Genomic DNA, 23,470 nt, shown 5'->3' on the forward strand with positions numbered 1-23,470 from the left:
CTCTTTCAATTTGCTCAACTTTTTTTGTCATCCGCTGCAGAAGGGTACATGTAAATACTGTACATCTTTTAAGGAGACTGAGAAAAATTACCAACAATATCATCCACCAGAGTGTAATCCTGTGACCTGGAGTTCTGCAGAAATTTAAATGCTGCTGGTCTATGTGATGAGTGAGCTGCCCACAACAACTTGTAGATTGTCAGCTCTTTTCTCTGTAGATGATTAAACACCTGTAGTCATCACACAACAGCAGAAATGATACATATATTTCATCTACAGTTCCCTGATTTGAGAGAGGGGCTGTGTAGAGCAGCGTTAAATATTTAAATCTCTGGACATGTTGACAGGATCGGTTAGGACCTGTGAGTAAATAATGTTTTCTGTTTTTCTGAACATTTCAATAGAAAGCTTTTACTGACAGATTCAAAGTTTAACAGTAAAATCTGTGGTAATGCAGCTGTCCTCAGGATGAGTACTGAGCTCCATCAGTTCTGTCAGGACATTTTTGTTAAAAGGAAAATTTCAAACTCTCTGTCAAAATATTTTTACTGTCATGTGAAAAGGACTATTACAGTGTATTTCCTGTTTTGCCAATCATATTTTTAAATAATTGCAGTTGTGGCTTAAAGGCATAGGAGCATATCAATATAATCAGTGACGGCACAAAATGATCTATCCTATATGCCACAAAGAAATAAAATATGTAAGTGAGAATGATTTTAAAACAAGTTCACATACACACCTCTTCAAAATCATCCATACTTGTGTGTATACCTTCATTAATTTTTTTGAGTCTTTTGATGAGGTGCTGGGATTTAATGTTAACTTTGACGTTTTTCTAAATACTACTCTGTTTAAGAATGTAAGGGCTGTGTCATTTCTTTTTTTTTCTGTTGGATAAATAAGGACTGATATTTTTCAAATAACTTGTATATGTTACTCTGATTAAAAGACATGAATGAGTGTTGTCAAATATGCAGAGGAGGAGAAGAACTGCAGACCATAATTAGCCTTCAACCTAATTGTTTCCACAACTATAGCCAGCCCCACTGATATTACAACAGCTGCTGGTCCAACATACATCAGCTGTCTGTTTATTCTACCACTGACAGCATATTTTGGGCAATGTATAATAATGGCATGCCATCCATTGAGCCATACTGCTTTTATAGTTAAAAACTAGTCATTGTTCGCAGATTCTTTAAAGACAGAAGGCTGTAGTTACACAACCATAGTTTATTACTGATGTCATCACTTATACAGAAAACAGAAGTGTTAGTGATACCTACTGAAAGGTCGATCAGCAAATCATACTTGAGTAACTAGTTGAAAACAGTTTTGTGAACGTCGTTGTTATCACCCAGCCCCTTACCAGATTCTGTGTGTTTTGATTTACACTGCTGTTGTCTAGAATCTGAACTCCAGAGCTGTGACACAAATACACAATCTGGCAAAAGTCCCAGGAAATGAGAGAGTGATTTTCAGAGGGAAAATACACCACGACTGGATCCAACTCTCTGTCTTTTAATAGCTGGTAGTTTGATCAATTTATACCTTTTACAGCACTTATGTACTTCAGCAGTCCTTAAAGTATGAATGATATGTTGATGCATGTGGTTTTTTATTTTTTTGAAAATCACCCTGAATAGCTGCTGCCTAGCCACGTTTTCATCTATATTTGAACCTTTGAAACGACACTGTCAGAGATGAAAGTCCCAATTGACTGATAAAACAAAATCACATTTGTATGAATATTTGTCACTATTTATAACATACTGACCTGCTGTTCACCCTGGTCAACTTGTGATGCAAAACCCCCTGTAAAGAACATAATACTCTACAATTTAACATGTAGACAAAGTTCACCATTGTATTCCATTACAAGCAGTACAATGTCAGAGAATAAATCCTTGTGTCTGGTAAGACTAATTATATGGAGTCCTTCAAAAAGAAGTGTTGAATGATCAGTATTTTTATTAGGATCTACTCCTCTTCTTGATGTCCATAGAGCTCAAGAAGAAGTATTCAGAGTTTTCCAAATATTAATTGCATTCCAGAAGAAAGGAAGTCTCTATTTACAGAAAGAGCCTTTGCATTACTCTCTTCTCCTCTGATGACAAAGACCAGAACTGTTGATTCACCTGTGAGAGAAGAAAATCGTCTTAATATGAAATCAAAGCCATCAAAGCTACGGCATTTTTCATGAAAATCTGACCATTCGTTCATGATGTTAGCAGGGGAAAACTTCATTTTTAAGTTTCTCTCTCTCCTAGTTGGATGTTGTCAGATACTCTGAAGACCTCCATTCTCCTTGAGATTAAATTGCTTTTCATGAAGCTCAGTGGCTGACTGGCAGCTCGTCTGCTCTTCCAAAAGTACATTCTGGACAAGACTCTCGAGGAACATAACATAAAAACCTTCATAACTACATCTACTATCAATTCCAACCATCTGTCAGCCACCATGTAGGTTTGATGGACTGAGGGAAGCCACCACCGAACTTATAAGGCTTCATTATCGATGCTGATTTTTGATAGGAAACAGACATCTTTGACAGCCGGGTGAGATTAATTCACAAATGGGTCGTTTGAACAGGGCAAAGCAGCAGTGCAGCACTGCACAGTGTCATATAAATCATCGTCAATTATGCAGAAAAGCAAAACAATCCAAAAACCATTAGACCATCACTTGACAAAAAAACCTGCATAATTATATAAAACACAGGGTTAAAGAGTTTCCATAATGTTAGGTTGTTGCAGCACTTTGGGGGGATGCTGACCAGGCTGCAATAAATTCTACCCTTTACAGAGTCATTTACATTCCAAGCTGTCACTATGATTAATGTGGTACTAATTTGCAAATAATTGTATGCTGAAACGACAAAGAGCAGAGTGACTTCTTGTCAGAAGAGAAAATGTCTTCACATATGGATATACACTGTGTCTCACTTCAGGGGGTGGGAGTATCTTTTATAGTGTTTGAGTGACTGTCTAAAACAATGCAAAAAATACTGACAGAATAACTTAGTCTTCAGTCGGTGTTGTGTTCATTTAATTGGTGTTAATTCAGTTAAAGTGTTAATTTAACTGGCAAAGGATTCATTTCCATTTAGTGCCTGAAGTATGGTTGGCTGAAAGATTTAACACAGCAAGTGCATGGGCTTGTGTCTGTGTTCAGCCTTGTAATTGGCACACTGCATTGTCCTTCTCAGCAATATGTTTTGTGTTGTAACTACCAAGACTGGGATTTTCACAGAATGGCCATTTTAAAGCTGCACTAGGCAAGATTTTTGTGTGAGAATCTGCCTCTAAAATCACCAAAAAAAAGAAAGCAGAGGCACAGCTGATTCAGCTGTACCCAAATTAAGTTTCATTGTCAGCTAATGGGGAATTATTGCTGCAAATCAAAACTTATAATGACTGTTCTTGAGTGAAATTCATAGGAAAGATGTTGCTCTGCATTTATTTTAATGGTAGCATAGGGAGTCAGCAGATTAGCATGAAGGAGAAGGTAGGACAGTAGGAGGTGAAAATATTCAGTGCTCATCTCTCAGGTATACTTATTAATATGAAATGAAAACCTAAATCTCCTACTAACATACCAAAAGACAAACAGTACTCTGAGAGGCACCAAGGCGGCTGTCATTAACTTGCACCAGAAAACTATTAATTTTTACTGCCCCAAGTGGCAACAAGAGTTAACACTTTGACTTTTGAAAGTTTAAAGGGGTCACTACCTAGAAATTCTGTGGCACGACACAAGCTGACTAAGCAGGTATGTTGGAATAAGTAACTCGTTCGGCTCCTGTGTCAACAGATCTCGTATCAGAGCTTTTCTCAATGCAATGAAAACAGCACCAATTAGTGGCTTTGAAATCCTCCTTAGTGCAACTTAATAGCAAAACACAAACTTTCCTGAGAAATGTTTTTTCCTCAAACTAAGACACTATAGACTTCCTCATCCGCTCAAACTGAATTGTGAGTCTGGTATGTGCAGCATGAGCAGGGATTGAAAAATATAAAATTAAAATACAAATACAAACAGCGTTGAAAACTATGTACACAGAAAGCCGCACTTGCCAACATTACATCTTTATTCACTCTCATCCCTTTTGTATAAAGCATTACACACTGTGTACAGTCTATTTACGTCACCCTACAAGTCCAAAAGAAACAATTTAAACTGTTACTTATCGCTGCCATTTGAGGGCTGCAAATGTGCAAAATTTAATAGAGCTCAGCATCTTTGCATGCCAGACACTGTTTATCACTCAGATTTGCTCCAAACTGAAAACTGTATTCCCTGCTATTTTCTGGGCTTTGTAATAGCTACTCACTGCATTGTTTACATTTGGAATTCCCAAGGTGTTTCCAGGTGTTTCATTCTTTATGAATGCATTTATGATACAGAGTAATAGAGGTCACTGTAGCTGGAGGTTCCAGGTTTATGTACTGCTGTTTTCCCAAAAGCTCATCAGAGGTGAAGAAGAAACCGTAACATAATGAATGTAATGGTCCCTGTAGGATATTTCTGTATTTTTCAATTGGAAGTTAGGTCCACAATGAATAAAGACAAATAAAACCTTACAATATTTAAAAACAAAATAAAATAAAAAAAAAAACATTCACTACCTGTACTCCACTGGGAAGCATCTGATGTTACCAAAGCTGGTCTCTGTCTGCAGAAATCTTTAGAGTCATCCATGTTTCAAGAGACAAAAGAAAAGATGTTTAGCTTTCATACTTTAGGGTCTTATCAAGACCTGATAATTACCTAAATGTTTTTCCAGGCATCAACAGGCACTCAGGCTTATCTAAGATGCATGGACTACTAAAAGAGAAAAAAATTATATATATATATATATCCTATTCTGAGGTCCCGACAAGTCACTGAATCAATAGCCCCAGGCTCCAGGCTCAAGGCTCCAGGCAGGTGTGGCGCGGGCAGTTTAAATAATTAAGTACATGGAGAGAGGGAGAACTGAATTCCACGGTTAGTCATATCATAGTGAAGGATATGGGCATTATGTTACAACGTTAAAAGCAGGTAATTGGAGTGAGTAATTGGCTACTTTGGGTGCTCAAAGTGGCCTGAAAGTGCTAAGGAGAGATGGAAGCCTTTTGAATACAGGCCCCTTGGGGGTCCAAGCATCGACTGCAAACATTATCTGTTTTTTGGGGGAAAAGAGCAGACACCTGTAACAAAAGCCGAGGCCTCTTGACTTTGAAGAGTTGTAATGTGTAAGGTCAGATTCAACAGGTTTGAATATAATACCATTAAAGTGACAGGTTTTTTTCTTAAACTTACCTTAGTAGTTTTGATCTTGTTCCCTACAGCACAGCTCCAGCCTTTCAGATCAGGAAGAACTTTGCATTCCTCCCCATCAAGACACGGATGCATCTGACACCACCACTTCTGCTCCACTATTAAGGCTAGCAAACAAACATGGAGGAAAAAAAACCTCTGAAATATTTTTTTTCACGTTATCTGTACGCCGTCAAGCCAGTGTTAATTTCATCAAAATAATGACAAAATGTATTATAATAGTTGTCAACAAATAAAACCTAAACGATAATTTGACAGACAAACTAATTATTGCTGTAATGCAAGTTTTACAACTGAAGGACCTGCATGCATCTGTGAAATCACACGTTGAAGATCCTGATTGGTAAAAGGGACATTCCATGTCAAATGACCAGAGGCCTCCTGACTGACCATCTTCGATTTGCTTCATACTTTTATGAAGCAAATCCAAGATGGAAAATTCTGGAAAATTTTCTAAAATCTGTTGATTTGACATTGAAATACCCAAAACTATCTCTTCTACAAGCTGACCTATTGCACTAATTAACCACACCTCCCATTCCAGTAATATTACATCTCTGTTAGTTATGTTACTTAACGTAACCAGTTCTAGGGAGCACGCAATGGACATTGGGAAAGTCAGCAGGAACAAAACAGCTGGGACAAACCATGAACACATACAGGCCAGAATGCCAACACTTACAAAAAGAAAACCTAACATAACATCATTAAGGGCTGTGGCTGTAATGTTAATGTTACTTTCAATCGGCCATTTTTCATGTTGCTCTATGTAGGAATGAGTGTAGGGTTGTTGTAGGTTGTCACCTAGGTAAATCTTCCCCTAGATGTTCCTTAAAGGGATCTTACTGTTAATGTTATCCGACATTCACATTATCTTAGGTTGGCTTAAATTTTTGTTTATGTTGCTTTGCGGCTTGTAGGTTCTCTTATTTTTGTCCTGAATGTTTTGTTGCCACTTTTATTAGAGGACAAAGACTAACACCAAATCAATATCAAAAAGTGCCAAAATTAACACTGCTTCATGCTCAACTCTGAGATTTAATTTAAATGTCCTTGTGTTTTCATAATGTCATTTCCATGTCGTTATGAGCCGGAAATGAGGCGTCTTCTCAAACACCAATCAAATTATCGTAGGTGTGTAACACTTTGACAGCTGTCTCAGGTGAGTGTGTGATGTATGTGATGTAAGATTTGCTTTATGACTGGTAACACTCACTAAATCTATTTTGGCCATTGAAACACACACGATCTCAAAAGCCCTGTCAAGACATAATTTAAATTTCACATATTACAGAGGTCATTATTTACGTTCCACATCCTCCTCTCCTAGAACTAGTGATCTTCCTAATGAAGAGGATGGTTATTATAATCCACACATAACACCAGAGCCTCACTAGTGTAAAATGCACAGATTGTGTACTTTATGACATAAGGGAATCTATTTGTATCTCACAGCCATGGTTATAGTACCAGCATGGTGTAAAAAATGAATCAGGTTAACTGCAAGCAGATGGTGGTTGTGTAACAGCAGCTATTAAAAAGCCAGAAAGGTTCCTAGTGAAATGAAATGGGAGTATTACTAACCAAACATACATAAAGTGCATGGGATACATTTCACTTAACAGTTAATGATGCTCCAAAAACATGAAGGCTGAAAACAACTGGGAGCAAAAAAAAAGATTTACACTTTAATTTATTTTATTTATTGTAGCTGTAAAAATTGCCTACACATCTTTGCTATGATCTTGAGTTAATATTCATAAATGATCAGACATGTCTTTGCATGTTTATGTAGTAAAGAGGTCACAACTCAGTTCTTATGCTGCTAGAACATGATGAGTGGTCTGAGCTGCACGGCCAATGAACACACGGATATATCACCTCTTTTATATTCACAAAAACTTGAAAAATCAAGGCATTCATGTTTTAATGAAACATTAAAATGCCTTAATTACATTCATTCGCCAGCATTGAAGATTACAGTACAAATGTCGGGGCTGAGTGTCTGGTGGCCAAAGCATAACCTTCTGGCAAGAGCGTGACATTAGCTAGCTCAAAAAAATAGCAGATCGTCACTTGTACTTTAGCTGTTAGCGGAGCATTCCAGCAATTTTACATGTCAATTTCAGGTTATTCATCAATGGGAGCATTACTTGATAGACTGATGGTAGATTTTTGAGGCCAATACTGATGGTTGAAAGTTCGAAAAAATGTATGATGATTTATTGGCCAAAAGATGTGTTTTTTAGATTTTGACCAATACCATGAACTAAAAACCTCTACCGAATCAATTTTGACCATTCTTAAAATGTGTTTCTTGTAGCCCCCTCAACTTTATAGAAGTTCAGTGATGATTTTATAAACTAACTCTTTAAGAACATAATAGGAAACCAAATTTTATAGCCCTGTCTGACTACCTACATGTGACCTTATAAAACCTTTTCAGGAAAGGTCATGGTAACATTTTTTACAGTTATTTTGATGCTCAGTAAATCTTTCTCCTCCAAATTTATTTAAGCTTCTTGTCCATCACACATAGAGGTATAATTGACTAATTAGCAGCAAACAGGGTTCATTCATGCAGTTTGAACATTGAGTGCCAGTGGAGCATTAATGAACACATTAATGTATCAGAAATATTAATCAAACACTATAAATTGTTATAGTATAACTCTCATACGGAGTACTTTTACTTTCAATACTTTCAGTCCATTTAGCTATTTTTACTTACAAATGCACTAAAATACCTTTTCAATGCAGATTGTTTACTATTGGAGTAATGGAGCATTTTTATCGTGTGGTACTGCAGCCTTTACAAAATTAAAGAATCTGAATACTTCATCCACCACTGTTGAGTTGACAGGTGCATATTATTCATCAGGTTGAAATTGATCCATCCCCTGGACTCTACCTGTAAACTACTTCAACTAAAGTCGAGTGGATGGATTTAATGCTGATCTAATATTGGGTGCAGAGGCAAAGTGGGGCATTTCTATCTGTTACAAGTTAGTGAGTTTGCTAGGCTGGAAGTCACTGCTCTATCTATAGGAAAACTGTGGCTCAGCTGACAGACAGCAGTTTTACCCATCGTGATAATGGATTTATATGATATACAATCTGTACTTTCCCTCACTAAAACTAGGAGCATAAACACTGAGTTGTAAGCCCTTTTCTTTACATTTATCACAATGTTTTGGCTCATCAGCAGCAACTATGATATGCATTTAAGTCAAAACTCATTATATGATGAAGACACTTTAAGTAAAATTTGCAGATATTTTCTGGCTACTTCTTCTGAATTACACATTTAACACATGTGCCTGCAGAGGGAAAGCCCAACCATGCGCTCACCGGGCATTACTGGCAACTTTCCTACGGAAACTAGCTAAGGTTTGACCAAAACGTCACTAGATTTGTTGCTAGGAGTTTTTGTGAAGAAAAGTCTCCGAAGGGATGTGGAAAGTTGGTAAATGTAGCGACAAAGGTGCTTAAATTGGCAACACTGCTTGTACATGCTGCCCAGCTGTCGGCTGGCCCTCCTGTTGCGGTCCAGCCACAGAAAATACCCCACCTACTGGCCACTCAAACCTTTAAAGGGAAAAATTAAAACAAACTAAAGGCTTGATTTTACATAATTTACAATAGACTATTAATAGACTATTTATTGATATACTTTTTAACTTGACTTCTTTTCTCTACCGTAGTTTTGTGCTTTCTCGTCTTGTGCCGTCTCTCTCCTCCTGTCACTTTCTGCAGGTATTTCTGCCCCTGGTGCTGCAGAGTCTGGGTCTGTGACTGCAAACCACCTACTGCCCCCATGATCCGGCTCAACACCCATTGCTTCAATTGCTATGATTTTCATTACTATTATTTTATTTAGTTTTATTAGTATTGTTATTCACCCCATTATTATAATCATTAGTTTTATTATTAGTCTCATTATTGTTATACATCTTTATGTTGTACCTGTGCTGTGCTATGTTCTCTTTCCTCCCTCCTGCCCCCTTGCCTCTTCTCTCTCAACCCAGCCAGCTCGAGGCAGACATCCGCCCACCATGACCCGGGTTCAAATTCAAGTTTTCTACCTGTGAAAAATGAGTTTTTCCTTGCCGCTGTCGCCAAGTGCTTGTTCATGGGGGAATGTTGGGTCTCTGTAAATATAACTATTAAGAGTATGGTCTAGACCTGCTCTATATGAAAAGTGCCCTGACATAACCTCTGCTATGATTTGGCGCTATATAAATAAAAATGAATATTAATTGAATTGAATTATAAGTGAGACGGACAAAAAAATTTCCCATGTGGAAATTACACCCTTGGTTGTGAGGTTTGATAGCATTTACCAGATGTTTTTCTTTGTCCTGCACATTGTATCCCTTATCCCCCATATTGGTAGTCTACACATGGAATGGAACTACAATACCCATGAGCATGATCTTGTGTCAGGGATACCCAAATGGTTTGCACTGGGGCTAATAATTGGAATACATATACACCTAGAGCTTCTTGTTCTATGACCAAAAGCATGTGAATGTAAATAAATAGACTCTAGTGTGCATAAGTTCTAATTTTGTACTTTTCACTCTATCCATCAATTTACAGAGCCTTTAAACCAGGTGAGTGGTGAAAACTTTAATCCGTCTGACATTTTATAAACCAAACAATTTATTGAGAAAATAATTTAAACCTAGTTTGTGGAGATTTAAAGTAAAATGTCTATATTTAAATGTGTAAATTTAAATTTGAAAAGGCATCATTATCATATACAGTTATCACTAGTCACTTCCTCATATTGCATAAAAAGATCTTTCTGTCCATAATGCGGTAATAAAAATCACTTTTTTCCTTATAAGGATTACACATTTTGCTAATGTGTAATCGAACATGTAAATACTTTTCCATGTAGTTGTAATCTGCTAAAATAAGAAACTGTGTGTGCGCTGAAATACTTACTGCGGATCTCAGCAAAACTAATCCTCTAGATTTGTGGAATTCTCCCCCCACCACCACCACCATCACCACCACCAGCACCCAAAAACAGAAATAAAAAAGACCAGTCCCTGAAATATTCAGCAGCTGGAGCATACCATCTACACATGAAGGGGAAGCTCTGGTGGTGCCAGCCACTTGTCCAGGAAAGCAAGAGCACTTCACAGTTTGTGACCGTTCCTCAATTTTGTTCTTGTTGCAGCAGCGATGCAATGCCACCACCTCGCAGGTTCCTGTCCGGACATGGTGCAATGCTGGAGAAATCACAGGAAAAATGGAATAATCAGCAGTGGTGCAATAGTTATTACCCTCATCTACACACCCATTCTGCTGGCCTTGAATTGAGTCCCAGAAGAATCCCTCTTTCGGGGCTCTGTTGACTGCTCTTTACCCCACTCATTTGTCTCAATAATGAAAAAAATACCAGGGAAAGCAAACTACCAATTTCCTTAAAAGGGTCCTTTTATCAGAGGGTTCAATTTTCCTGTCTTTCTTGGCATATATTCTTTTTATAGTATCATTTTGTTTGATGGGCTTAAATTTTTTTAGGCTTAATGCTGGTCTGGACCATTTTTATGGTTAAAAACAAACGGGGTATTGTAGTTATTTAATTTTCCACTTCCATAAAAAAAAGAAAATAAAAAGAATTGTCAAATTAGAGGCAGCAGAGGCAAAGATATCCTGACTTTTAGTCTCTAGTACGACTCAAACTCCAAAGATGCTGGATCCTACATTTTCCTATAATGCCATAAACCAATCTGTTCTGTTTGTTAGGCCCTAATTGGTACAGTCAATACCCAAACTTAACACCTCCACTTTGTAATGCAGGCTTCCTGTTATAAATTTGTAGTCTCAGATCCCAAGCCAAGATAACTCTGATGACATTACTGATATCATCAGGGTTTATTTTCTCAAAATTGACAAAGCACCTCAAGTGCCACAGAAGCCATTATACAACAGTTTTTGAAAAAATTACATATTTTACACAAAAAGTTTTTGATTCCACAAAATTTCTATATCATGTTTTACAGTACATGATTGTTAAACCGATGTTAATTTAAGATAGGTGAGGTGCTTCTTTAATAGTATTTAGTGTTTGCCTCGGTATTTGCCTTTTAAAATTTCTCAAACAGTATGAGTCAAGCTTGAAAAACACTGCAACCTACATTTCACATAATGTCATGTCCTAACTCCTCCCTGGCTGGTAAATGCCCAATTCTTTAAATCTCAACACCCCCTTTTCATAACACTGATTTTCTATTACAAATTTGGAGACTATAACTATATGTTAGGATATTTGACCATTAGTAGCAGTAATGTTATAAAAGTGGATCCCTGTTTGGTTTGAACTAACAATTGGTAGTTGTAAAAAAATTTGATCTCATAGAGGTTTTTTTTTTTAATTAGAAAAGCAATCCATTCAACATGTTTGTAAGACCTAAAAGATACCCACAATGCATTGTTGTAAGAAACACTGAAGGTAAACATAACTTTTTTTTTGTTTACAAGAAAACCCCACAGGGCATCTTTAAACTCAAGCCAAGATAACCCTGACAACATCATCAGGGTCATGGTCCCTTTAAGAACTTACAGGGGATGATGAAGCTTTCAACTGAAACCAGACTGATGAAATTATTTTAGTAGCAGCTCTTTAAGCAGTGTAGTTGAGGTAATCAATCATGATCTGACATTATACACATCATTAAGAAAAATATTTTTATCGTAATCACTGTATTTGAAAATGAGAAGGTGCCTTTACATAAAAAATAACTCAAGTATGATATGGTAATGATTGGAACTGATATAATTCCCGATTTCCCAGGACAAGCGACAGTACTTAAAAAAAACCAGATATGTGAAGGGGAAAGTGTAGCGCTGCGGTATTTGGAACCAATTTACAGATCACACTCCCTTGTCTGAATTATTTAGAGCCTGAGCTGCTCCGTTCTCTTTTAACTGCTTTCCATGTGGTGTCCTTCTGCAGAGATACTCACTGTGGCTGAGGTAAACAGTAAATCTGAAATGACTGTATGAAACTGGTTATGCACTCAACTTTTGATAGCATATCTGCTCTAACAACCCAAAGGTCTTACACATGTTTGTCACATAATCCTTAAACTGTAAATGAGAGTACATTTGCATAATTCTTATACATACTCAACAGTGGTGGAACAAGTACTCATTCTTAGCTTAAAATGTTAGGATGAGTACTTCTTAATCTACCTAAAAGTAACAATACCACACTTTAAAAATAGTATATTACATATATTAATTTGAGCAGGTTTTCATCAATATAGAAAGAACTGTGTGGGAGATAAAACCCTTTTAACATACAATGTCCAAAATTTAGGGGTTCAAAATCAATTAGATAGATATATATGAAGTCAAACAAATCATCATATTTAATATTTACTGGAAAATCCTTTGCAGTCAATGACTGCCTGAAGTCTTTGACCCGCAGACATCAGTAGATGCTGTGAATCTTCCCTGGTGATGTTCTCCCCGAACTTCAATGCAGCCATGTGTAGCAGGTGTCGTGAGTGCGCGCACCATCTCTCACAATGAGGTAATCACACATGCGGATGTTGACAAAACCCACATCCAATAAGTCAAACATCGATTGTCTTTCCAACAACCTTCCTGAAATATAAACTACCTTTTTTGGCTAATCCAGGCATAATGCTATACTGCAACATAAAAATAAGACCGAATTAAATTTTGTCTTTAGTAGAGCTGCAGTATCCAGCAACCTACTTTGTTTCTAGGCAAACTGACTAAAACATAATACAGTGAGTGCCAAGTAAGTTTTTACTTTGACAGGTCTATTGATTTGACGTAATAAGGGCCAAAGAAAAGAACATAGGAAACATGGTGCTGCTAATGCTTCAGTCTTTTTATCCTATTTTTGTCCCCCTCAACTTTTATGATTTCTACAGAATCACTGTGTATTGCGATCTATGGGGAAAATAGTTTTTGGGATGTGGGGTATTTTTTTGTTGCAGTACAGAGACTGGCCACGGGGACAAATCAGCAGCAGGCTTGAGTGGCAGCACTGCTTCCAGCTCTCTTAATACATCCATGGCCCAAACAGGAACACCCTTGCACGTCTGACTTGCAAACTGCAGGGCCAGGTTCTCAGGCTGCAGGCCGTTTTTATTTCCCACGGTTGCTAACTTATTGTCACATAACAGAAAAGGCCCAGTCACACCATAAAGCAGCACCGTAAATTTAATCTGCATGTCCGTGTAGAATGGAGAAGCTTGCAGATATAGTGACTACATGCAGGGCTTGTTTATGAAAAACTGTTGTTGGCGAGCTAACCGCTAACACATTAGCCAGGTAAGAAAATGTTCATTCCAATGTTAACTCCCAGCACTTGATGCTGTCCATCAGATAGTATTCTTTTTTGTTCTTTTTAGTCAATCCTTTGAACCAGAGTTGCTTTCAGTGAGAAGTGATGGGCCTTTCTGTCTATGCAGTACTGAAATGACTCTGCTTGAGAAGCTTTATGCGTTAGTCTCTGGAGACAGAGGGGAAACAGCAAATTATGCATACTTTATATCATTAGAGAGGCTGTTGTTAATGATAATGTAATCATTACTTTGCTCCATACACAGCATTGTGTGCAGCCAAAACTACCAGCATATACCAAATCATATAGAGAAATTATCTTTGGTGATGATGTAATTCCGTCTGTACAAACCTACGTAATGAGGTGTGGAACTGTTATGTTAATAGTGATATACAGATTTTCCCCTCAAACTATCTGTTACTTTGTAAGTAGCCCTTTGCAACTGAGCACGTGGATTGATTGTTATGCTTAACATTGGGATCCTGTAATGTCACTAACTGTTAGTTACTGCTCTCTCAAGGGATGAGTTTTCCTTTCTTAGCAAGATACTTTTTATGCAACATATAAGTCATTTTTATTACAGAGTGCAGAAAGTCTGAGGTGCAAAGCAAGCTACAATCTTTGATGCATATAACACAGGAATTACTGTAAGTCAAATATCAAGGTCATACATCACTGCAAAATTTATATAAGTAAGGAAAAGACCTCTAAAGACATACTGTAAACTTAAACTACTACACCTGCACCATCAAAGTGCTACATGTCTAAAAATACAGAGTATAATCCATCAAATACATTTATTCCATTCAGGTTCAAGTCCCCCCTTAGCAAGCTCTGTTCTATGATTCTTCCTAAATGGTATCCCATTGTGGAAATTAGAGGCTGTAATGTGTCTGCGGGGATCACACTAACACAATCTGAAGGTCAAAATTTAAATTTTCCTCACCCACTTGGGCAACGAGTAAAAATCAAGGTACTGTGTTCAGAGATATGTTGCATTGTAAAAGTCAGGTGGAGACGTATCCCTGTTACTTTTCTGATGATGTAAAGTTGCATCATTTTATAAATTAATTTTTACATAACTGATCAATTTTGTTTTTTGGCTCAAGACTCAAGACAAGAAAAATAATACGCAAGATGAATCAAATCAGTAAATAAAGTAGACTAAAGTACTATATTTTAGAAGGTAATGAAGCATACAGTAAAATGCTTTATTTCCACTCAATACCATTAAATCCTGTTAGGCATTATGGCCTAAAATATGCACAAGGCCTAATAGCCAAAAATGCCAGAGCTTGATATATTTAGTGGTTTAAGCCATTATATGAAGCAACATAATGCTCGAGCACTAGACACAAACCAGGGGCAGGGCAAATATATGATGACTGCCTTAAACCAGGAAACACTGTTGTTGTTCTGACTGAGTCAGAATGCTAATAAAACAAGGCAAGGAAGAATAAGTTGAATTTGGAATGGGGCTTGTACAAGCACAAGAAAGGAGGTAACGTTAAAGGCTGAATACAATAGATGCTAATTAAAATAAATTAGATGTCCTCACAACTTGTTAGCCATGCTGACCTGGTACTTGATCATGTTTGACTCCTTTATCTGCTCTGCCTCCTTCCTGGTCCACAAAAGATAAGAACAAAAGTGAACAGAATCACCACCAACACTTATTAAATTTGTCCACCATAGCAAAGGACAGACTCTTCTGTGGCAGTATTACTATGTGGCAAGAGAGTGCAAAGGCAAACCTTCTTTTTTCATAAAGAGAGCAAAATAAACTGAATTTGCATAACTGTCAAAAAGTAGAAAAGCATGTTTGATGGTGAAAACATGATCCATCTTTGCTAACCCAAACCAGTAATTTAAAGTGGTCAAAGCTCCTATGTGCATTTGTAAATCAACTTGTCTCCAAGATGAAATAAGCTAAATTTTCCCTGCTTCTCAGAGGGTAAGCTTAGTTTTCTACTTTGTCGTCTTCTTCTTCTTTTGTTATCTGGGAAGAACTACACTTTCTTATTTTGGATGTGTTCTGGGTTCATTTCATCCCTTGAATGTTAACAGGTTTACAGCAACAGAAATAACACCCGGGGGAAATTAGGGGGTTGCGGTGGCTATCACAGAGAACTCAAATGCAAGCAAGATTATTCTGATCCACTTCCAGCTGAAATGATGAGCATCTTGAGTGTGCCAATCAAAGCCATGCACATCAAAGCCCCATGCTCCCACCTAATTGGCTGACAAAAAGAAGAGAGGTATGCTTGATTTCTATCGTGCTCACTGATGGACATCCTATCCAGCAGCAGCTCTGCCTGTAACCACCAATTACCTGAGGTTGTGTATTGTCAGTGGGACCCCCTGGTGATGAAACGTGGGTTGGCCTCTACTTGTAATGTTGCTGAGTTGCCATAATTAATCTCCTTGGGTTTCCTAGTGACAACTCGACAACACTTTTAATGAGGCTAGGGAAGACGAGTTTGACTGATATCTCCAAAATAGCTGTTTCAATCCAGTTACTCACCTATTTACCACTGTGGTATTTTATTTCTACTGTGGCATAGTGAAAAATTCCTATAGAAAAAATAAAAAGCACAATTGAATTGCATTATGGTAATGGATGCAAGATTTTGGAGCTTGACTCACACAAGGGACTAAAATTCAACACATCTCAGGCTCTCAAACTTTGACCATTTTGATTTTCTTTAAATCTGTCTATTGTGAGTCCCCCCAACTTTATATATTATAAGTGCAATACTACATTGCTTTCAGTACCCCTTTAAACCAATGCTTAAAGAACGGTTGTTGGAATAAATGGGAAGTTCCTAATTAACTGATTGTCACCTGCTACTGCCTAGCTACTTTAGGGTATATGGCACCCATTGAAGTGATTTAAAGGATAAGGTTGGATTTATTCAATATTTTTATCATCAACAAATTCAACAGAAAGACTAAAACCAACAATTGTTTCTGGCTACCCCACCCTGTCTGTGGCACTCAGACCAAGCCCATTCTTTCATACTGGAGACCTAAATCATAAAAATGGGTCACAAATATACAGGTTAATCTTTAAAATAGTCTCAGTAATTTCCTTAAACAACTTGGCACTGTAGTTTTTCGAAAGGATTACCTAAACAGGACATTGTGCATTTTTGGGAACTGTATTTAGCTGTGGATTAATATGCATTTGGTGCACTAATTAGTGTTTACAGCAGCAGAACTGTGTGTGATAACTCAAAATAAACTAAAGTGTGTGCTTTTATGTTAATAAAGGATTTTGTCACCCAGTGTAACAGTATGTCTCACTGATGTGTTTTTAAGGCTCTATCGTACAGAGGAGTAAGACATATCAGGATTTGCTGCTGAGGCAATACTTGTTACTATGATCAATTAATTTTTATTTTGGAGTTTTCATGGGATTTGATGACAACAATAAAAATACAGAATATAATCAGCATTATCCTCTAACTTGAAAGGTAAAACAAAAGCTGCAAAAATACATGATTTGGTATAAATCTGCAGCTTGTTTTGCCACAAATCTTGGCAGCATACCACTACATACTGTGATTCAATCAGAACATTTGTGACTGCCAAAACCAGTGAGATCATGACAGAAACTGAGCTACACACACTATAAGTGATCAATAAGATTGTAGGATCCACGTAGTCTGCCAGACAGTATGCTAATAATGCTCCCCAAAAACGAGTTACGAAAACAGCTTTGGAAACTTCTCAAGTGGCATCATGAACATATTTAGGTTCTGACTTCACAATCAATGTATAGCTCTAATTGCACTTGCACTGAAAAATTCATTTGTTCCATTAAGAAACATATTTTCATTGAAGTAAGTATACAGATGTTTGCATCTGATATCCAGCAGCAGTTTTTTATTGCAACTGAGATGTCACAGCTATGAAACCTGAAAAAGACACTCAATAAGTAAAATAAAACCAGATGTTACTTTTGTTTTGCTGTACTCACCTTTAGTTCCCTCTGTTGGTATGGTCATCTCCCAGACACTGATCACAAGCACCATAACAAGTACAACCCCTTTACTTCCAATCTGCATGTATCGCTCACTCATCCTGGCAAAACAAAGAGGAATTTTACTATGAATAGGTAATTTATTACAGCAGTAATTTGAACCTTTTAACCTAACAGCATTATACAAGGGCTATATTTAGCACTTTAACACCAGACATCGGTTTATTTACATTTACCAACCAACACCATAGATTAGCATCTCTGTCCGCCTCCACTCTGCCATTTTTCACTATGAGCACTTGGGTTGGATTTGAGGGCTTTAGGGTGCAGAACAGGAAGAGGGTGCTGTTCCAGTAGCTCAAAGTTTAACTTCACAATAGCTTAGCTTTTCTGAATGCATATTTGCTCTTATCACACAGAGATACAGACTCTTGTCCTTCTTGCTTTTCAAAACCCACTACAACTTTGAAAATGCCTAAGATCACTTTCTCAAAATCCTCTTTTTTATCCCCTGCACCTCTTCCCCTCTCTCCTCCAACAGAAGGTTCATACAGCAGGAACATGAACAGAAGGTAAAGACCCTCTGCTGCCCCAGCAAGCTTCCATAAGCCTCTCTATGGTCTACAGCAGAGTGGAAAAGAGCAAGCAGGCCATAGTGGCTAATCCTTCCCTCCACAGTACCTTTTCTTCTGCACTTCCTCTTCCTAATGAAGTGTGGTGGAGCTGAGGCCACACTGCATAAACCATCTGGCACAGTGTGTTATTATTGACAGACAATGATTAAATTTCAATTTGAGTTGCAGGAGCAGTACGGTAATTACTGGAAGAAGCACGGTATCGTATGGCGTCGGCGTACAATGTTACAAGCTGCATTTGCACCTTATTTACCGCCTCTCGCATCTTATCTGCCTGCCTCATTGACATATACATTGGCTAAACCTTGTTGGGGTTCTCAGATTATTTGTGTAATTAAGTTTATTTTTGGCAAAGCAAACATTAACTTTTATAGAGATTTTTTTTGTACCTCAGAGTGTTACACAGGAATTAGAATCTAGTGATTTGTCTTAGATGTCCAGTGTGCCCTCTGAAATAAATGTCTATCATCATGACATGCAGGGATGACAACATAAACAAGAAAGAAACAGTTTCTCATACTGACTCTGTTCCTGTCTAGATACTGTATATGCACACATAAAAACGCTTTGAAAAGAATTGGTCTTGTTGTTTTTTAGCTTTTCTGAAATTATTAGAAAAAACAGCAGGTGAGGAAGAACATACTGATTTTTGCCACACTGGCTTTTGTCTCTAAAGCATGAATTCACTTGTGGAGGTTTTAAAATGCCTATATTTATTGAAAGTTGGCAAAAAATTATCGACCAAAGCAAAAAAAATAAACAACTAAATGGACCCAAGTGATCTTTCATGGTTTCCTGGTGGATCTTCTCATCACCAAATGATGTAAATCTCCACAGAGGCCAAGATTGTCAGCTTCATGACACCAGCTGAAGGTCGCTGAAGAGCTGTGGAAGGAAATTAACCCAAATGTTGAGTGTGATAGTAAAGCAATGGTGAGGTTTATGTTTTTGCTCAAATTGTACACCTTGGTGGGTGCTAATGTTCATCTTAATGGCGACAGACTTATGGACAGTCAATGTCAGTCTTGAAAGAGTGCAGGGCAGAGCGCTACAGCATCATTCGTTGTGTGCTATATAAGGATGCAATTCTATGAATGACATCTCATTATTCATGAATGTGTTGTGATGTCATTGGTTCAGCAGTGTGCTTGGCAGAATGAGTCGCTGAAGATTTGTTCCATTTTGAGCCCAATTCTACATCTTGACCTTGACTTGGATGTCTTCAGTGACTTTGGCAAAATATAAAAATACTGCTGCATGAATCCAAACTACCTGCTGTTTAGTTTAAGTCTACCATATATTTCTACAAGTAAATGTCTTTTTTGCTGCTCTGTTGTTGCTTATATAACACAACAATGTGATCCAGTCTGTATTCAGTTCATAGAGGTTTTTCTATTTGCTGTTTTTAGACTCTGATAGCTCCTTAATGTACAGGAAGTGATACATTTAATGGTTACACCTTCCAAAACTGTTACAATTATATTATTCAAGTCAGTTTTCTCATCTGTCACCTCTATGATTGTTTAAGGTTAGGCAAGTTTATGTCATGATTAACAGAAACCAATGTGGACCACCTATACCTACAACTTCCGCGGAAAATATAATCCTGTTAATCCTAAATTAAAGATACACTAGTTCATATTTTTATATTAACAATGGATCAAATGACTGTGTTATGTGCAAAAGGTGACTTGTCATCATGAACCCACAGAGAATTATTACCTGACTCTGCAATTTCTCTTAGCTCTATGGAGAATTTCAGCTTCTTTGAGCTCATTGTTTTGGTTCAACGGCTTGCAGCTTGACTATTATGGTTCAGTATCACAGCTCTCGTCATTGCCAGACACAGCAGACGACTATTTTCAGTGTATAAGGTCTGATAGACCTACTGCACACTACCTGCCCAGCGCCACATGGCAAGCAGGCAAAATATCAATTAGGTGGTGTACCAGCCTCTAGCAGCTGAAGAGCCAGATATTTCCCTCTGGGCTTGGTGAAGCCCAAACCAAAACTGAAAGCAGAGTGAATATTGGATAAACACCACACCAAATGAATGCTAATGTTGGTCCGTATCTGCTGGATGTGTAATTAAGTAATTATCTGCTAACACAATTGGCATAACGACTTTATATAGTGATAATATGCCAGTGTTGTAAAAAAAAAAAAAAAAAATTAAATCAATTAACACCACTGTATTATTAATGCAGAAATTAACTTAATCCAGTCAGATGTAATAGTTTGGAGTCCACCTAAACACTTTCACTGTATATAAATGCATGAGCTAAATGCTTGAATGCATAACTGCAACACATAACTCCCCTAAAATAAGATTAAATTTATGTATGGGTTAATCAAAGAAGATACATCCTGTTAGAGGTGTTTGGTTATGCTTCACTTATGCATAAGTTAGGCTAACCATGTTCTAACTCCAGCACTGTTCTCAATGCACAGACATAAGATTAATATCAATCTTCTTATTTCGCTATCAAAAACAAAGCAAATAAAAATATTTACGAAAATGTTAAATTAAAGAACAATAAAGACAATTATCATGAAACATGAACTGCACATTGAAGTTTGGAGGATAGCACATGAAAAGACAATCACTAATAAACTGAAGCTTAAATGAAATGTTTAAATTATCCTCTGATTGTCTGCAGTGCTTGCCAGCAGAGACAGAACATTTTCCTATCTACAGTATATTATGCGTTGCACTTGAGGACACTTTCAAATCCAAATGAACACCTTTACTGAGGAATTTTGTATATTCTTTTCACAAGTGCCACCTCAGTAGTTCTCCTTGATTTGTCTGCTCAAATTTATCCAGAGATTAGACTTTTATCCCTTTGTTATGAGTTGGCTCTGTTGGATGGTGTATAAGCCTGCGGCGTAGATCATTGGATTTCCTTTCAAGAGTACAAAGTAAATTTGCTTAAAACTAAATGAAGCAAGTAATTCCCATCTCTGACCAAAACTCTGATCATCTCAGTCGTTCTTGATCTTGCCCTCCCACTCCTTTCCTCTGAATGGCAGCAGACCAATGAGCCCTTTAAAAAGACTCCACTTGAGGATTAACCTTGATGAGAGAACACACTAACTGAGAACTGTCGCTTCTAAAACACTTCTTCACACATAAAGATGAAAACATCTTAATCTAACAACCAGAGCAAACTCCCATCTCAATTAAATCAAAAGGAAGATTTACATTAGCATACTGCAAACATGCTGTCAGCCTCATCTCTGTTGCATTTGTCCCTTCACCAAACGCAGCTCAATACACCCTTCCAATAACTCAACACAAATTATGAACAAAGCAAATTATGTTTCCTTAGATGATTTTCAGTTTATTGTATTCTCTATTTATTTTCTAGTAATGCAAAAGAACTAATTTTGTTTTACCATTTTTTTGTAATTACAATATAAATTATTAACATTATAAGTCCGTTCTGTGTTCATTGAAGGTTTTTTAACTGCTGGAAAGAAAAAAAACGGAGTTGAAAAGTTTTAACAGGGCAAAGTGCAGTGTTGATCAGAGTCTACTACAACTTTATTGCTGTCGATGGGGAAATAATAACATTTGGTATACTGTTGCCTAGAGACACAGTGAACAACCCGTGAGCTCACACTTTGCCCGGTATTTTTTTAAATTTTTCCTGTACTGACAATGAGATTGAACAATAAATCAAAAAGTGTCAGATTATGTTCCCTTCTTCTACTCCTGGCAGCCAAATTAGGGGTTCTGTCCTTTTAACAGATCATTAACATGCTATCCAACGTATCTAGAGCCTATCCACATCCAAACAGTGTGCTATTTTGGCATTTAGTCAAAAGGAAACTGATGTACTGTATCCTTTTGTACTCACAGGATACACTGTAGGCATATTCTAATAGCCAACTGCAGCTTCATTCAGAATGTTATCATGAATTTCAAATGAGGAAACTTGACAAGTATCAAGTGAAATGTGTATTTAGTTTGTATTTTATTCATAGACTTAAGTGTCCATCAATAGCACACTCAGAAAATAAGAATGTTTAGCACCAAATATGTCTATATTTTTAATTGACTGCACCTACTCAAAATCCCTGAATTATTAATTAATTGGTTACTCAGTAATTAGCTAGTCAGGGTTAGTATTAGCATGTTGACATTAGGGTATTTGTCTCACCATTTAATTACCTAATGGTTAGTTCAGATTATGACATTAGCTAACATTTCTCAAGTTTAAAAGTTTTTTCTTTTAATAGAGGGTAGAATAGTAACAGTTTACATTGTATACACAGTAGTAGTAACCTACATTATGAAATAAAGTTTTACCTTACCTTACTTGGCCTGTACAATATAGACATACCATGACAAGCTGTTTTAACCTCGTTGTCAAATATGATTAACCAACAGCCATGTCTATACTGATTTTACATGACAGAGATACACTTTGCTGGTGGTAGATTTCTGATGTCTCTACAAATCCTGTGTTTGTATGCACAGGCAGGTGTGAGCTTAACAAAGATTTAGATTTACTAGTGTATTTTGTTTGACTGGAGCAAAGACAGACAGAAAAAACATATTTCAGTATTTAATGGATTTTTCAGTGCAATAGCAATTTCAAACAAGGACAATTTCAACATATCAAACATTTTCAGCTTTGTAACATAAATGTGGAAAGAAAAGCTGGTGTTATCTTATACAGTCATGCTTGAAAAGAGTGTTAAGATATAAAAGGAAAGTGGAATATAAAAGTATATTTAATTTTGAAGGAGGGCAATGCTGAACACCGTAGTAAAATCAAGGACTGTTTGTAGATCCAGACTAGGACCTCTCCTGTCTCATTTGTGTCACTTATTTCCTACTTTGATGGGCTTACATAAAGCTACAATACTTTTCATTAGCGAATAAAGGAATCTATCAACCTTGGCTATTAATAGTAACTATTGTTTGCAAAGGAGGAAAACAAATGGGGAATTCATTCTTCACCTGCTCTCTGCATGCAGTTTTTAAGGCAATTGTAACTAAACTGCAAATAATTTCTATATAATAGTATATCAGTATTAGTTTTCTAAGGGACAATTATTAATAACTAAAGGCTTCATTAAATGTTAAAAATCAGTTTTGGCAGAGTTTTTCCACTATTAACTCATTAGCAAACCTTGTAGAAATACAGATGATCCTTGCTGATAGATATGTGA

At 37.0% G+C, this 23,470-nt stretch overlaps 1 protein-coding gene across 2 annotated transcripts in view; it reads right to left on the minus strand.

Moving 5' to 3' along the window:
* Positions 1-459: 459 nt before the first annotated feature.
* LOC120801299 (chemokine-like protein TAFA-2) overlaps positions 460-23,470 on the minus strand; it is a 50,595-nt gene continuing 27,584 nt past the window's right edge. The window contains exons 2-6 of one of the 2 annotated variants that reach the window (XM_040148111.1): positions 17,649-17,752; positions 10,413-10,568; positions 5,308-5,432; positions 4,632-4,688; positions 460-2,141 (exon numbers count right to left, since the gene is read on the minus strand). In XM_040148111.1, coding sequence (XP_040004045.1) covers positions 4,659-4,688; positions 5,308-5,432; positions 10,413-10,568; positions 17,649-17,751 — 414 coding nt within the window. In that variant the 5' untranslated portion in view covers position 17,752 and the 3' untranslated portion in view covers positions 460-2,141; positions 4,632-4,658. Of the gene's footprint in view, positions 2,142-4,631; positions 4,689-5,307; positions 5,433-10,412; positions 10,569-17,648; positions 17,828-23,470 lie in introns of those variants that run through there. The other variant, XM_040148121.1, reaches the window with a different exon arrangement.

Source organism: Xiphias gladius, chromosome 2, assembly GCF_016859285.1.
Source record: "Xiphias gladius isolate SHS-SW01 ecotype Sanya breed wild chromosome 2, ASM1685928v1, whole genome shotgun sequence".
NCBI classification, from domain to species: Eukaryota; Metazoa; Chordata; class Actinopteri; order Istiophoriformes; family Xiphiidae; genus Xiphias; species Xiphias gladius.